At 40.0% G+C, this 16,616-nt stretch overlaps 1 protein-coding gene across 5 annotated transcripts in view; it reads right to left on the bottom strand.

Annotated features, from left to right (window-relative positions):
• Nucleotides 1–16,329, bottom strand: part of abca12 (ATP-binding cassette, sub-family A (ABC1), member 12) — an 86,599-nt gene extending 70,270 nt beyond the window's left edge. For 3 of the 5 annotated variants that reach the window (XM_069197085.1, XM_069197089.1, XM_069197088.1), the window contains exons 1-6: nucleotides 16,014–16,329; nucleotides 11,158–11,233; nucleotides 9,375–9,468; nucleotides 4,652–4,811; nucleotides 892–1,016; nucleotides 195–268 (exon numbers count right to left, since the gene is read on the bottom strand). In XM_069197085.1, the coding sequence (XP_069053186.1) occupies nucleotides 195–268; nucleotides 892–1,016; nucleotides 4,652–4,811; nucleotides 9,375–9,468; nucleotides 11,158–11,226 (522 nt within the window). In that variant the 5' untranslated portion in view covers nucleotides 11,227–11,233; nucleotides 16,014–16,329. Of the gene's footprint in view, nucleotides 1–194; nucleotides 269–891; nucleotides 1,017–4,651; nucleotides 4,812–9,374; nucleotides 9,469–11,157; nucleotides 11,234–15,235; nucleotides 15,325–16,013 lie in introns of those variants that run through there. The other 2 variants (XM_069197086.1, XM_069197087.1) reach the window with 2 other exon arrangements.
• Between the last annotated feature and the right edge of the window lie 287 nt (nucleotides 16,330–16,616).

Genomic DNA, 16,616 nt, shown 5'->3' with positions numbered 1-16,616 from the left:
AACTGCTGAGCTCTTGGCAGTCACCTGATGGACTGCAGTTATAGCTTACACTGTCATACTGAGACCAGGCAGACACGACCCAGAATTCTCTTCCCGGGCTCACCATGGTGACACCTGAGAGACCATTTGGATCATATGTATATGTTAACATATTATGATATGTTAGGTAAACTCCACTTCTGTAAAATATTTACCTGCTGCATGAGGATGGTCTCATTCAGTTTATTTATGATCAGGCTCACATTGGACAGGTCTTCAGTCTTGGTGTCTAAATCACACAAAATATGGAATTAGAAGTATTTGTGATTTTAAGGAAAGGCATTGCAAATAACTATTAGGATTAATGTATTACTCTTCAGTGTAATTTAATGATGGGGAGATTCCTAAGAAAATAATCATTTAAGTAACATCAACAGTAATGTGCCCAAGAATTATAGCAGAATTTGCTATTTACAAATGATCCCACAGTATGCTTGTGGGCTTTGTATGTATTACAATTTGCTTCCACGTTCTGAAACAATACACCTCAACAAAACAATTCAATTAACAACTGGGAGTAAACTCTAAAACACCCCCCACCTTCTAAAGCACGGCCTTGAACCCCAGAGGCCCCCAAAGCAACTGTGCCTTCTCTCCAGCCTTGCTGCTGAGCTTTTACTTCAGTTACACCGCAACTATCATAACAACGTTCTTTTTTTACTTTATTTTGTCCCCATCAGAGAAATAATCATGGACACGTCTTTTTTAAAAACAAAATCTTTCATAATCATCACTTAAGAAGCTAAGAGTTCAGCAGGAAGGGGAACCAGCAGAGATGGAGACCACTCCAGGGCCAAGTCAGTGAACCGCTGCCCCCCGGAGGACTTCCTGTGAAACAGAACAAGGACTCACTCAACACCAGGTTCCGCACGCTCTGCATCAGCTGGTCATCAGTGCCCCCCGCCGGTATAGCTGACCGCAGCAAGCCGGTACTCATTTTGTCCAGCAAGGATGGTCCAAACGGGATACTGGCTAGCCTACATCGGAGCAAGACAGGAGAGGGATAGTAAGCATAGGAACCAGGGAGCACGGAAGAAGAAACACTGGAGTGTAGATTGACGTCTCATGGTTCGGAAAACCAGTAGATAAAATGGAGCCAAGTGAATTACCCGTCATTCACGCAGGAGTTCATTAATCTGTATTGCTCTGAATCACTGGAAGTTGTACGCCACACATCCATTTTCTAATCCACTTATACAGTAGAAGGTTTGGGAGGATCTGGAGCCTACCCCAGCAAGCAGCAGGCGCTGGGCAGGATTCACCCTGGACAGGACACCAGTCCACCACAGGGCACACACAGACACCTACATTCACACCAGGGCCAATTTTCCCAGAATCCAACCAATCTACCCCGAGCACCCAGACCCACACAAACATGAGAACATACAGACTCTGCACAGATAGCGCCCCAGGGCCCAGGCACCACTAACCACTGCTCCACCATGCCACCCATAATCCACATATCATGTTGCAAACAAAAAGCACAAGGGAAGATCAAATCTCTAATCCTCCACTTCATCTGCGCTGGTAGGCGTTCACAATAGAATATTTGCATGTATTCATGTGATCTCTATATTTACATTCCGCATTTTTTTTGCTTTATTACATCCCATTGTTTGTATCATTATTTACCAGACTTTGCTTTTTGTCATTACTTTACAAGCTCCTCTTTGCTTTGCTCTGCTTTTTCCGGGCTACACCACAGTAAAATGTATAGGTGGTTGACAGAAGTAATTTTGCAAGGAGATGCTGGATATTTTTATGCCCCAAACGTAGTGTTTGAGAATACTAGTGGAAAACAAATTTGGGTCATGAGCTACACCAAATTCCAGGTCCTGTCATATGAGTGGCAGGCACTGTGCTAAATATTACTGAACTACTAGGGACATAGTGACAAACCACTGCTGATGTCATAGTCACTGGATTCTTTTTGAAGGCCTTCATTATGTGTCTTTTGTGCTTAGTCTTCACTGCAAAGTCAATATCCATCTGATCATTTATTCACTGTGAAAAGCAGTTGTGTTTTAGAGTTATTAAGTACTGATAGAGGTATTTAAGACAATTCAAGCTAAGGATTTTGTTTAAGTCTGCGCCTCTAAGCAAATCCATTCATTATCAGCTTCTATATTTCACAATGTCATTATCAGAGAAAACTACATTTGCCTAGTCATGTTCCTTTGCAGACTACGCATGCTGACACTTCTACCCACCTGAACTACTTTAGCCTAGTCTATAACAAAAGGATTACAAAATATACAATACCACTCCCTTAGAAAGGTCATGACAAAACAGGTTTCCCTCGCAGAACTGGCCATGTGCTTATTATTTAAGGATACCAGAAATCTATGAAGCATGTCAAAAGACAAAATGAGAGATATGAATGAAATGCTGTTGATTGTCATTAAAGAGAGAGGGCAGCTTTAACTGTTCAAACTACCCCAGGCAGTGATATGAGGAAGTAAGTGATTGAATAAATAATACAAAAGCAATGAGAGAAATCTGAACACTTTTGTCAGTGTAACATTTCATTAAAGCTTAATTAAGTGGAGAGGGAGTCAAACGATATTTCACTGCCAATAGATTTTTTTTTTTAAAAGGGCACCACTTTATTCATATTTTGTCACGCCCTTTGCAGCCAGAGGGTGCTCCTACTCTGTCCTGTCCCTAGTTTTCTGTGCTTTGCTGTCCTTCTGGTGTCTCTCTCTCTGGGTCTATATATTTCCGAAAGCATTGACTTTTGGATGTCCTGAGACCCGCCTAGCATCCAGGTCGCCCCACGTCCGCTGCCTGAGGGCATTGGTTTCAATACGACTCCCGAACTGCTGAGCCCGGGCTAATCCCCCGTTCCTCCGCTACGCATATGGGTCTTTTTCCGCTCTCCTGCCTCTCCACGGTTCGTCCCTTCCGACATCCGTGACATATTTCTTTTTCCAACTCGTCTTTTTCTAAAGAGATCATCTTATTACAAGAGAAAGACGTTCCATAAATAACCAAACTAAATATTTACTATATTTAATATAAACTGTGTTAAATAGTTAATAACCTCTCGATTCTGCACTATATACAGTCCTAATATGTATGTCAGTGCACACGTTTGTCTCTGAAGAAATACAGAAAACTCAATTTTTGAAGACAATTTTTAATGGCAAAACTCCATTATTAATAACAATGGTATTCTGCTTTTATAACGTGGATTTCACTTACAGGGTCACTGCAGTTCATCTGAGTGAACGGAAAAATTCCAACTGTGCGATGGTGAGGAGGCTTTTGAAAGTTGCAGCTATACAGGTGTGGTGAATAAAATGTGACTGCAGAAAAAGACATTCAGAGCGACATTCCTGTATGACTGCTCACAAAGCAAACGTTTGGCCCAAGACACTGCTTGCCTGCAGTTTTATTGCCTCTGGTTTTCTCACAGCTTTTGAACTGACACAAGGCTCTCTATGTTCTTGTCTGATGTCTTTTGCATTTTTGTAAAAAGTTGGTGAAAAAACATTTACCAACGACTGTACCTTCGTACGCGTTTCTAAAGCTTTGGTTTTTTTTTAGATAATGTATGAGAAAAGATTAAATCAATAGCCTCAGAATCAATGCTGTTTATAGTTGCGTTACCTGTAAAAACTAGAAAGCTGATATCCTCCTTTTTTCAATAAAGCATGTAACCCTAGCAGTTCAGTCGTCTATGGGTGTGTTTTTCCCTTGTCTAGCTGACTCCTAGTTTCTTTATTGACAGTGACAGGTAGCATGGCCTCTACAGCTCCAAACAATGACTCTGTATTCCCCATTGACTACATAAAATACAGACAAAGCTTTCTTCCCACAATACCATTTCTCGAAACTACTATATTGTGTGCTACAATCAACCTTCAGACAAACCTTCAGAAAATTGGGCAAATATTGCTTTATACAGGTACTGTATATATACGGTACAGCCTTTTCTTTTCTGTGTGTGCTTTCTATTGACATTCCACTGAACACTGGAAAAAAAGAAACATTTTTTCATCCTCTTCTTTCTTCATTCATACTCTGTTCATTCTACAAAAACTAAGGTGTGCCAATGGGTGAGCTGGTCATGACCCACCCGGGAAATGAGAGCTTTAGAGCCCATGTGACCTCCTTTGCTGACGTGAGACATAGAGCTGGAGTCTCATGCACTCAGCTAAGTTAGAATTGCGACATCTTTGACACATCTGTTCCAGCGTGCATATCACTCATAAAGCTACAAGCAAATATGCATAGTACACCATATAACATGGACACACTATTTTGAAAACGAACACTAATTCCATATTTACGTTCATTCATATTATAGAGGTATAAAATTCATCATCATCACTGAAATTCAGCTGAATGCCGTTTAAAAGTTCTGTAATACTAAAATGAGGACCCCCAAGCGTAGCAGAAAAATATAGGTGTCCCATCAGACTTCTGCGGCCACATTATAAACACCAAGCCCTCTGCTTGGTCATCAGTGTCAGGCCCTACGTGTTGGGCAAAAGCAGAGTGACCTGCTGCTGTTGCTTGTTGCTTGCAGTGAAGATATGATCCCCGTGTCAGAGGGCTGTTCACCTCCAGCTCACAAGGCTGTGCACTGCAAAGGAGCCGGCTGTACCTGCTGGCATCCTCAGAGCTCCAGCTGAGGCTGCGGAGGGCGGCAGACCGGCTCCCCAGGAGATAGGACTTGTTGGCACAGACGCTGTCGGAGTTGCACAGCAGCGTCTGCAGGAAGGGGAAGAAGCCAGCGCTGGGGAGGTTACGAGGGGCGGCATAGCCTAAAGAGAGAGAGCAAAGGGAAGACATCATCAGTTTACACCATGCACACTACAAAACTGAATGTGAACCGCAAATCAACCAGATCTGCAACACTGAGTAACACCTGCTGCTTCTTAATTAAACCCAGAATGTTGGTGGAGTAACAGAATAATGTTATTATATTCATACGTGATGTGACTATATGGACATGTCTGTTAGCAGATGACTTCACAATGATTAATAATGTAGTTGTGGTCTTCCGAATGGCTTCCATTGCAAGGTTATCTTTGTGGAAAACATAATAGAAATGAAGAAAATTGCACTGGATAATCAAATGGTATTCCTTTACAATTATCCTGGAATACAACTGGAAACTGGATTTTAAAAAAGGTTTTTAAAAAATGTAGCTTGTTAGTTCTTCATGCACTTCCCACTAAAGAAATGGTGAAAATCTGGGACTGAATCATTCGGAAAATAGATAACATAAGATTCATTTAATTCAGCTGGGTTCACAGTACCACTATAGAATAACGAGGATTACGCATAAGCATCTATTGCCTTCAAGCCTGCTGAAGGCAGTTCTGCCCTGTCGTTTGTGTAACATTTAGGATAATTTTTGGAAGCAGGTGGGTTCTGGTGAGGGACTAGGAAGCGTGATAACAAGGGCTGGTGCAAAAGTGATGATTTTAAGTTGAATAAGTGACTGGTATAAAATAAGACACAATAACACACAGGGTAAGGGAACTAGAGTGGTGCCAAAGAAGAGAAAATAAACAAAATGGTGCTGGCTAAGAAAGTGAGGGAAAGCTAACCTGACTACAAAAGAAAACCCGAAACACACGCTCTTCGGCGTCTTCAACACCCTAGCTAACCTCCACTGGCTACCCAAAACTATACAAGACAAACGGCACTCACCCGTACTAAACTAGTGTGACTAAAACTAGAATCAACTACGTGTGTGCAAAATGTACCCAACAACCTGAACTAACTATACACAAAAGTTCACAGAAATACACAAGTGAACTATGAAAACAAATGAGAGTAGACAAGTAACGGGGTACAAAAGGTATCCTTATTTTGCCAGAACCTTGCCCAAACAGAGGTTGATACAATAACAAGTTTGGGCAAGGTTCTGGCAAAATAAGGATAACACAAACAAATGAAAGTGCAAAGAAACAAACAGAAACTGACAAACCATCAAACCAGAAGCCAAACCAGAAGCCAAACCAGAAGCCAAACCAGAAGCCATACCAGAAGCCATACCAGAAGCCATACCAGAAGCCATACCAGAAGCCAAACCAGAAGCCAAACCAGAAGCCAAACCAGAAGCCAAACCAGAAGCCAAACCAGAAGCCAAACCAGAACCAAAGTAAAACAAAAGGCCTCTTCTTTCTGAAAGCCTCCATGTTATATAGTGAATAAGATGAGTTCTGATTGGCTGAGAAGCTGATTGATTATGACATCATAATGAAACAATAGTGTAATGATGGACCAATGAGGGAGGGAGAACAATCAAGGTCAGCAGTGTGGAACATAACAACAAACACACACTGGGACGTACAGTAACACCCCCTCCCATAAAAACAAACATCTAAGGTTTGGACAAAGCAAAAAACAAAACCAATCAAACAATAGGCTATACTCTACCCCCGGCCAGGTCATTTCCTAAAATAAGACTAATGCCTTTAACAGGTAGCGAAGGTTGTACACCGACATTAACAAACCCTGTAACTAGGGCACAATCCAAATGTATCTTGTGTAGAGGCACTTTCACATATCCCATTTCAATCCCTTGGACCAAGATACTAGAATTACATGAGGAGTGATCAGAAAAAGGCAGTGTGTCTGCAACAATAAATGACTGGACTGCTCCAGTATCCCTCAAAATCTGAATTGGCTTCTGATCCCCTGGTTCACCCGTTCACGAAACTGACCCTTTCATGAGAAAAGGTTCATATCTAGAGTCAGGAGTATTTTCAATAGTCAAAGGAACGGGAACATGGGAAACAGCATTGCTAAGCCCTACACTCTTACTTGCTGCTGCTGCTGTTTACATTTTAGCGTCATACAATCAGCAATTATATGACCCTTCTTGTGACAGTAAAAACATTCGCGCTCCTCTTTAGGACGTGGGGGACTCGTTTTTACTGGGTTAGACTGAGACTGGGAACTGGGAGTAGATAAAGTCTTCTCCGCACGCGCAGACATGAAAAACGTTCTTGTGAGTGAGCACAAACTCATCTGCCAAAACAGCGGCTTGTGACAAGGAAGACACTTTTTGTTCATTTAAATAGACAACCACGCCTTCAGGCAAAGAGTTCCTAAATTCTTCTAAGGGCATTAACTCGCACAATGAGTTAAAATCGCTCACTTTACTGGCTACACACCATTTATCAAAGAGAGTGCCCTTCTCTCTAGCGAATTGAACAAGCGTCTGGCCTGACGTAACACTCTCTCAGAGAGAATCCTTGGACCGTTAATACATGAAGTGCAAATTACAAAACAAAACCCCACAGGTTAATAATACCATTGCTTTTTGTTTGGCTGATTCTTTCATGGCCAGCAAGTCACTTTTCTATCCATTCCTACAGCAGAGCAATCTGTGTAAAGAACCTTGCTCAAGGGTTCAGCTGCAGTGTCCTGCCCAGGAACCCACAGCCTTCCAATAATGCATCACAAATTCACTGCTCCATAGGGCTGTACATTGAACACAGTGAATCACATCGACAGCCCTGCCTGCCTGTAGTATGTACTATGGACTACTGTGTTGGGTAAACATTTCTAAAGTGAGATTCACAAGTCAAGACAAAAAAAAAACAACACATCAAATTTTAACAATGCACAGGTGTAAAACTTTAAGGAGTTTCATAATTTTAAAAAAATATATTACAGATTCACTTTTATTACAACTATTATGTGTAATAACATTTCTTCATAAAGTTTATCTTTCATTCATGTGCAATATTGTACATTTCTTGCCAAGGAGGCTTGCTTTGTTGTGCAATTCACAATTTTACCAAAACCAAAGACTGACGAGTTCTGTGAACCCGGAAGGAAAATTGGAACACTAGAAAGTTAATGGATAATCTTTGTTATCTCTACCCCCAGTTTTTCTAGATCACAGTCATTACTGGGAAAGGTTATGGGGAAACTGATTGTTTTCCAGTTCTCCTTGTCTTATAATTGTTTTATGTAAAATAAAATTATTTGACCACCATAATTAAATGAAAAATACACTTATTGTACTGGAACGCTGCATTGTTTCGTAGCAGAAAGGAAAGTAGATCAAGTTTTATACCCGCTAAAAAGGTGACCTCTTTCAAAGAGGTAACAAATAGTGAAGTCTGATATTTAGCAGAGTAATCTGTTTAACAGTGACAGTGAAGAATATAAGCAAGACAAGAACAGAGTTGCGCCATTTATACCAGACTGCCATTTTAAAGTCCATTCGAAAGTCCATGTCGTTCCTTTGCACTGTGTGTGTTGATGGCTTCACTGTTAACGGAGTTTGTGAAACACACCAACTGGATATACTCCAGCAATGTTTCTCTTTCTGTTGTGACGTGGTGGAAATATTGTTTGTTGTGTAAGGACACACCTGCATTAACACACATTACACGTGAGCTCATACCTCAGACATACCTTGTCAGACTACATCTTAATACAAACAAGCCATACAGGTATACTGTATGTGCACTTGGCAGCATATGTATGTGAAATATATGTCAAACGAGAATCGTAGGAGTGGAAAAGAAAAAAATGTCAGTGTTGACAAAAGGCAATAAAGGCAGAAGGAAACAATCTGGTTGCTTTGTCACGCTTTGTATACAAAAAATGTATAATGCCGTGAGTCATCACGTGTATAAGGATAGTACTGCAGTATTGCATATGCTGTAAGATTTATAATCTGCAAAAAAATGTTCCAGTCTGCAAAATGGGAACACAGAGCTCCAAGTCATCATTCATCTTCCCTTGATGCTTCTTTTCTGTCCTGTCTCTAAGTCATCATTAATTAACGTTCCTCTTAATTTTCTGGCTTCATGCATGTACTCCGGTAGTATTATACTCATAGACTGCAGCTAATCCTCCCTGAATGTCTGCCGACAGCAATCAAGCAATCCAAAGAACCCAACATCAGAATAGCATTAGTAAGGCTGCAAATGAGAGAAGACCCATTAATTAAGACTGTAGTCCATCAAGATCATCTGCTTCTTGTTCTGCACCTGTACAGTTCCACATCCAGTACTAGCTGCAGCAGGAACACAATTCTGTCCCCCACCTCCTAACCTGCCAAAAAATCCACCTGCAGCTGATTAACCCCGATGTCCATGGGAGGAAAGAAGAACACCTGATCAGAAACCTGTGTCCACATGGCAAGAACATGCAAACTCCACACATACAGTTGGCCCAGCCCACACTCGAACCCAGGACCCTGTTTCTGAGACACTAGCGCTAATCACCATTTCTGCCTACTGCTCAATTGAGAAGATCTAAAATGAATGCAAAGAAAACCCAAAAATATATAGTACCGCCAAATGACAAGGAGCTGATATTGTATCTAGCTGATTATTCCCAAGACTCACATGTCGATTTCTGGACAGGAGGGAATTGTGAGCGGGTGACAGCCAAGATAATGAAGATCACCAAAGGCCAGATGAGAAGAACAAGAGACCAGACCTAAAATTGAGAAAACAAAAGAATACAAAAGAGATGTTGAGAAAACAAAAGAGATTTTAGGGCACAAAATGTGTTCTCATTACAGAAAGGATTTTACAGGAAGACCAATGACACGAGGGGCCTTGAGCCTTAAAAAGAAAGGAAGAGTTATTCTTTAAAGTTCTAGACTCCAATATCTGAAAAATTCAGCGTGTTGTCTTTTATGGCATTGTGATGATCAAGATTATTTTTCATGTAGCTCACTGGCAGGACACCTAGTGACATAAGGTCATGGATGAGAAAGCAGAAACACCCTGGAATGAAGAACAGTCATCTTTACCAGGAAGAATGAAGTTTCTCCTGCTGCATTTGAAATACATGACAAAATCACAAGGAAATATTGAATTATCCCTATAGAATCCTGGGAGAGCAAGCTGTTATGAGCAATGTGTTAAGCAAGCTTCACCATTTTATTTTCCTACTACAAAAAGCATAACTCATGGTTAAGGGACGTGATGTTATAGAAGTGGACATACTGTATACGTAATTTCTTTATATAAAACATATAAATTATCATTTAACTGAGTATAAATATTTCAACAGGTCATGTATAGTGTTTCACATTTTCATTAACTTTTATGGTTGTGAGCTCAAGAAGAAAGAGTGTTGAACAGAGATTGCTAATGGAGTTATCTACTGTAAATAAAGTACACTACCAAGTGTACTATCAAGATCATTTGTCTCTCAGATATGGTGAAACACCCAAGACAGCTATTTTCTCATCATCGCAGTGACACCATCATTCAACACTTCATATGTACAGTATCTTCAAGCGTCACAGATGTTTGTAACTGTGAATTGCATCTCAGACAGACTGATTTTAATCAGTGGTTGTTCATGAGAGAATTCAGCATAACATTCTAGGGAAGGGACATTATCATCTGGGACAACAAAGCTTCTTCGCCAATTGCAACTGTTCTGATCTCCAGTCATGGGTACACAATCACATGGGTGCAGGAATGTGGTGCTTCTTAGCTTTTCACATTTATATGTAAATAAACTGCACAAGTCAATTCAAATTAGATTCTAGTGATTACACACCCATTGGATGAAAAAGAGAAGTGATCTGAATATTCAAAGTTCATAATTTAAGTAAAGCAATGAAGTCATGAAGACTAATCCTTGCATTCACAATTCCAATAAATTTCAAAGGAAAGGTTGAGAATAAATTAGGGACACGTCTGACTAGATTTAGGGTGAAATCAAAGGTCAGAATTTGGGTTAAGACTTATTTTAAATTTAAGACTGGTGTTAGGCTTAGGTACTGCATTAGCTTAGGGTTCTATTGAGGGATGTTAGGGTTAGTGTTACAATGTACAGACAGAATTACATTTAGTGCTAATTTAAGGCTTAAGAGTCAGCATGAGGATTGAAATAAGACCTACATTAGACTTACATTAAGGACAAGGGTTGGGCTTATTTTAGGATGAGGGAAATGGTGGGTTTATTACCATTTAGTACATTATGACATTCTTTTTTGGTTCTTTTTCCTCTAAGACGTGATATAAGCCTTTTGAATTAGTTGATATTGTTTCTGAATGTGCAGAGGAATTCAAACAAACCTGGAGCTTATAGATATATTTCATAGTGCAGCAGAAGCAGAACCACACCTGCAAGCAAAACTAAAACAACAGATATATTAATACTTACTGGTTGTCTGACGACACTCAGGCAGTTTTTCCAGAGCAGAAGTCGTAGCTGCTGAAGGAACGTTGCCATTTGCAAACTGGGAAATTAAAAAAGGTAACATCAGCAAGAGGTCAAGCCATAAACATCTTACATACATTCAGAAAATATTACAGAACTTTAATACATGTCGATATTGAGGATAACTTATACGAAAAAACGTTCTGCTCCATAGGAAAGCTTTGTGCCAATTTTCATCCCAGCAGTGGTTGTTTTTGATGTTCTCCCCATGTTAACAAGACATCTTGGTCTTTTTTCCCTCCTACTGTACCTCCCAGAGACATGCTAGCTGGGTTAAAGGGTGTCTCCACATTGTCTCTGGGTGCCAGTGCGTGTTTGTGCCCTGCAGTGGACTGGAATTTCATCTGGAGTGTAGTCCTGCTTTGTGCCCTGTGCTTCTTGGGTAGGTGCAGTGTTGCCACAGCTCTTAGCAGGAACTAGGGGCTTTCTGATAATGGATAGACATAAGCTTACTGTATACAATTTCAAGGATTTAAAACTGTCTTGAGCTTTCAAGAAAAAAGATTGCATGGGAAGATTGTTGTGTTTTTGTTGTTAATGGAGACAGAGTCCCAGCACTTCAGACATGGGCAACTACATGCAGCATTTCAGAACCAAAATATTCACTTTTTATGTTTATAAGAGTTTGTACAATTTGCTACACAGTGAGCAAATACATATATAGGTTCTGCATTGCATAAATCAGAAGTCAGATAATAATCTAAAGGTCTTTGAGACTTTAAAGAAAAATATTTTAGATTTTCTTTTGCTCTTTAAGAAAGAAATTGGGTTTTATCATGGAGGTCTCTGAAAAGTGAAAACTTTCTGTGTACCGTATGATACAGAGCCCTCCAGAATTACTGGCACCCTTGGTAAAGATGAGCAAGAACGCTATGAAAAAATGTCTTTGCTGTTTATCAGCTTGATCTTACACTGAAAATGTGAGAGAAATCTAATGTTTCAGCTAGGTAAAATTATTCAAAGAAAAAAAAACATTTTTCTCAAAAACACGTGTCACAATTATTGGCACCCCTGCATTTAGTACTTTGTGCACCCTCCCAGAAGCACTGAGTCGTCTCTTATAATGCTGGATGAGGTGGGAGAACACATATAAAGGGATCTGAGACCATTCCTCCATACAAAATCTCTCTAGATCCTTCAGAGTCCTTGGCCCTCGCTTGTGGACTCTCCTCTTCAGCTCACCCCACAGGTTTTCACAGGTTTTCACATGTTACCTCATATTTATACCCCAGTGAAACAGGAAGTCATGGATGACCACTTAGGAGTTCCTAAAGACTCAGGTGTGCTTAAAAAAGGTAAAATATGAATGGGAATATATGTCAATTAGATTTTGTTCATAGGAATTTCTAGGGCTACCAATTATGTGACCCTGTGTTTTTGAGAGAAAAAAAATTCATTGCCTTTTTTTCTCATCTTTACCAAGGGTGCCAATAATTCTGGAGGGCACTGTACATGCATTTAATTATTTGTACCCTATATTGATAACAAATACAGTAAAAGTTTATTTAACAAAGATTCTTAAGCAAGCAGGCACATTCTTAAGCAAGCAGGAACATGACAGCTGTAGTCACTGCTATTGAAAAATCCATTCAACTTCCCAGTTTTATCTGTGTCCATCATCAAGACTAGTGGGATGGCTATTATCCCAACGGGAAATGGCCATGAGAAGGCTTTAGCCAAATTACATAAGCAGAGCTGTTTCGGAAGATAGTTCATGCCCAGGAGGAAACAATTGGGAATCTTCAGTAAGCTCTGACATCATCAGAATACAGCATCTCCACGGCAACCACTGGAGGCTAGCCTCGTGAGTCTGGGGTCGGCACTGGAGACCCATGGCAACAGAAACAGAAAACAGAGACAGACTGCCTGCACTCAATCAAAACAAACAATCGTGTTCCTGGAGAAAGTGGTGCCCGTGGGGACATACAGTATGCCATTGTACAGAAAAAGAGCCCAATACTGATCTTTAAAAACACACACACACATTTATAAAGTCCGAGCGAACAGTTTTGATTCAGCGCTGACCATTTAACCGGCTGTTGTCTGTAGTTTTGACTTTGGACTCCGGAGATATTTAAGTCTAAAATCTTAAAACAGCACCATGGTCAAATGTTAAAAAGGGCATATAAAGAACAGGCATGAAACTGGGATGTGGAAGGGAGAGTCGACCTACTGTCCTGCATAAGGCGAATCGGACAGGGTCTGTCAAAAAATAAATATCAACTTCAAACTATACTTACAATCCTGAAGGGCAAGCAAGTCGAGTGTTTAGCTTTTTTTGTAGTTATTTATACCGAATAATACTGAAGGTATTATTAGAAATAATTACGAATAGGAGTTACGAATAATATAAGATTTTCGCAGCGTCTAGTTCCACTTCCTCGGGGACTGAGTGCACTTGGAGGATACTGTTCATGGGCGAAAAATGGCGTGAATACTTAGTCCTCAGCAACATTATTATCGAATTTCTGAATTTGTATCATTCACAGATAATGTTATACAAGCCCATTTAACCGAAGACTATGGAGCTGGAATGTCAAAACTGATTTTCTTAACTGCTTTCTGGACTACTTATTTTCTGGACAGATTGAAATGGGTGAATACTATTTACTGTGACTAAATGTAAAATAATATAAAGACTTAAGTTACGTCATTAGTAAAAGGGACGAAAAAAATATGGGTTATCGAATTCATTTTTTGTTACTGCTGAAACCCTCTTCTTCATCTTTGAAAATAACATAATCCGTTTGTTCAACCTCTTCTTGCAAAACTGAAATAACCAAACGTGTAAATACGCAAAACATAGAATTGAAAACGTATGGAATACATTCCCGTCCGATTATTTTTTTATTTTATTTTAAATGCAATTGTGACGCACATTTTGTCCCTTTTTTTGGCACACAAATCATGTAAACAAATTATTGTGAACGCAACATTGTGCACCCTGAACGACGGGAATTTGTGAACTGGTTTTGTAATACAAGTCACAGAACAAAGATGTGTTTTTTGTGAAGACCATTTAAAAGTATCTGAACCCTTGTGGAACTGTGCGTACTTTGCCGTAAAAGTGTCTAGTCCAATTCCAAACACTATCAAATCGCCGCTTAAAGATTTAAAACGCGGTTCAATATTTGATTAGAACTATCCGTGATCAAATCGAACCTACAGGGTGGTGAAAACAATTTTAAAAATGCAATCTAGAAGAATAAGAACATGAATTTAAACATCCTGATCATTGTTTTAACAAGTACAAACGATTCGAATTCGAATCAGTCTGACCTTCATAAATTAATCATTTTCACCGCTTTAATGGTGTTATAATGGTGTTCCGTATGTCACTCTCCATGGAACACGTTTCTCACGAAAATACGATTTTATCCTCCAGGACGCTGCTTAGACAAACTGGGTTAATTTAAGTGCGAAATGGAAGATAATGGGGAGTGACTACGATTATTTTGATAAATATCACTCCGGGAGGTGATTTCTTACCATGAAATATTATTACAATGTTAATTGCTCAGCACACTCATTCATTTACAAACAACAACGCATACCGTTTCGGGGTGAAATGTACAAAAGCACTTCATGTGTCATGAAGGTTTGTGTACACAACGAGCGTTCAACAAACTTGCGTTAAACACCCGTTAAGGTCGTCGCTGATGCTCACTTGAAAGTTCACGAAAGAACACGAAAAGGACCATTTTCAACGCTTTTTTCTTAGTTTAATGCATTTCATGACGTAAGGTGTTTTTACACGTTAAAGGGGAAGAAAACGTTAAAACTCTAAAGTCCAAGGAACACGTGCCTTTAACGGCCTTTAAATACATACAAATTGATCGCTTTTCTTAGATGCCATTCTAATGAGAGATTATGTTAACACAATCTGGACTTACTAAAATAATTTTTAAAAACGAAATCTTCACATGAAATACTGCCTTTTGTATCCAATGTCATTAAACACAAATGGACAAATTTAAGAAGACTATTCGCAGTTTCCATATATGATTAATTCTCCACCTACCTTACTTCACGTCTTTCTGTGGCGGTTGGAAACTAATCCTACTCCATCTCTCAGCTCAGTGTCCGTGCAAATCCTCACAGGTGTGTGACTTTACATAAGAGCCGCACCTTTCTACACAATAGACGGAGGATGGCCCGCTTTCTTCTCTATTTTTATGTTTTTTTTTGCTCTGGCTTCTTTCCAAAACCTCCGCTGCGGTTGCATTTAAAATATTTGAGATCTGTAATCTCTCCTAACGCATAAATTGGGGCTAAGTAGTGAACAGTGACTAATCTAATTTGGTTTTAAAAATATGACTGGTGTTGTTCCAATGTAATTGAATCAAGAAAACCGCAGGACTGTTAACCTGTCCACGAGCACCATCACCGGACTGGTGACGGAATGCGTTGTGAAGTTCAGAATAGTTTATGATTTTCATTTGCTGTAGTGTATCGCGACACTGATGCCTTTTGATGTTTACCTTTTACATTCACTCTCAGACAGGGGGTCGTATTCGTTGACTTCAACTTTCAGGAAGTTACAGACGTTATTCTCTCAGCCTTCTCAAACACAAACAAGTGAAGATACTGCACCTTTCCGGCCTTATCACAAACCGCGTTTCAATACTAAAGCACGGCAGACTTCAAAAAGCTATTGCCTGTAATTGTAGAGTAGTCCACACTCTCATAAATCTATTGATTCCATATTGATTATTGATTGATGTATTGCAACGCGGCCCCCTCGTGTTAAGATCAGCACATTAAATAAACAAATCACAGGATGATTCAGTTTTATTTACCTTGACTAGACTGTTCACTCACCCCGGGATGACAAAGCAGTTGCTATCGATATCGGAAGAAATCGATGCGGCTCTCGGAAAACATAGTGAAGAGAGGGATCTGTCCGAAGAATATCCTGGGGTTTCTTGGTACTGCTACACGTCAGCTCCGGGGATCCCGAGATTAGCCTGTCACTGAAATTGATTTATATGCATATATATGTATATAGAAATACACGCAAGTATTATTGATTAAAATCGATCAAATTAACGATGCATTGTTAGTGTTATCTGATGTGTCAGTCCAAACTGAAATCTCAGAAATGACCTAGAAGCTCGGGCACAGTCTGTATCTATCCAAACACCCGCAGCCCTTAACTAGACGAGTATTCGCTTGAAACAGAGCTGTGAACAGCCGGTCTGTCCAGTTTTCCTAAACTGCGTGCAAATGCAATCACGAACATTAAGGTCCGTCATCACGGCGGGCTAGGCGCATCCACGACCGCTGCTGTGATTTCCATGGTGCCCCGAGGCGGGTTAACATGACAACTGTTGACCGAGTTCCATCCTTATGCAATTCAGTTCGCCTTCGCGGTAGGAAGGTACATTTCTGCTGTGTACAGG

Source organism: Lepisosteus oculatus, chromosome 12, assembly GCF_040954835.1.
Source record: "Lepisosteus oculatus isolate fLepOcu1 chromosome 12, fLepOcu1.hap2, whole genome shotgun sequence".
Lineage (NCBI taxonomy): Eukaryota > Metazoa > Chordata > Actinopteri > Semionotiformes > Lepisosteidae > Lepisosteus > Lepisosteus oculatus.
Note: the sequence above shows the minus strand (reverse complement) of the source record. Positions and strands in the feature narration are given on the sequence as shown.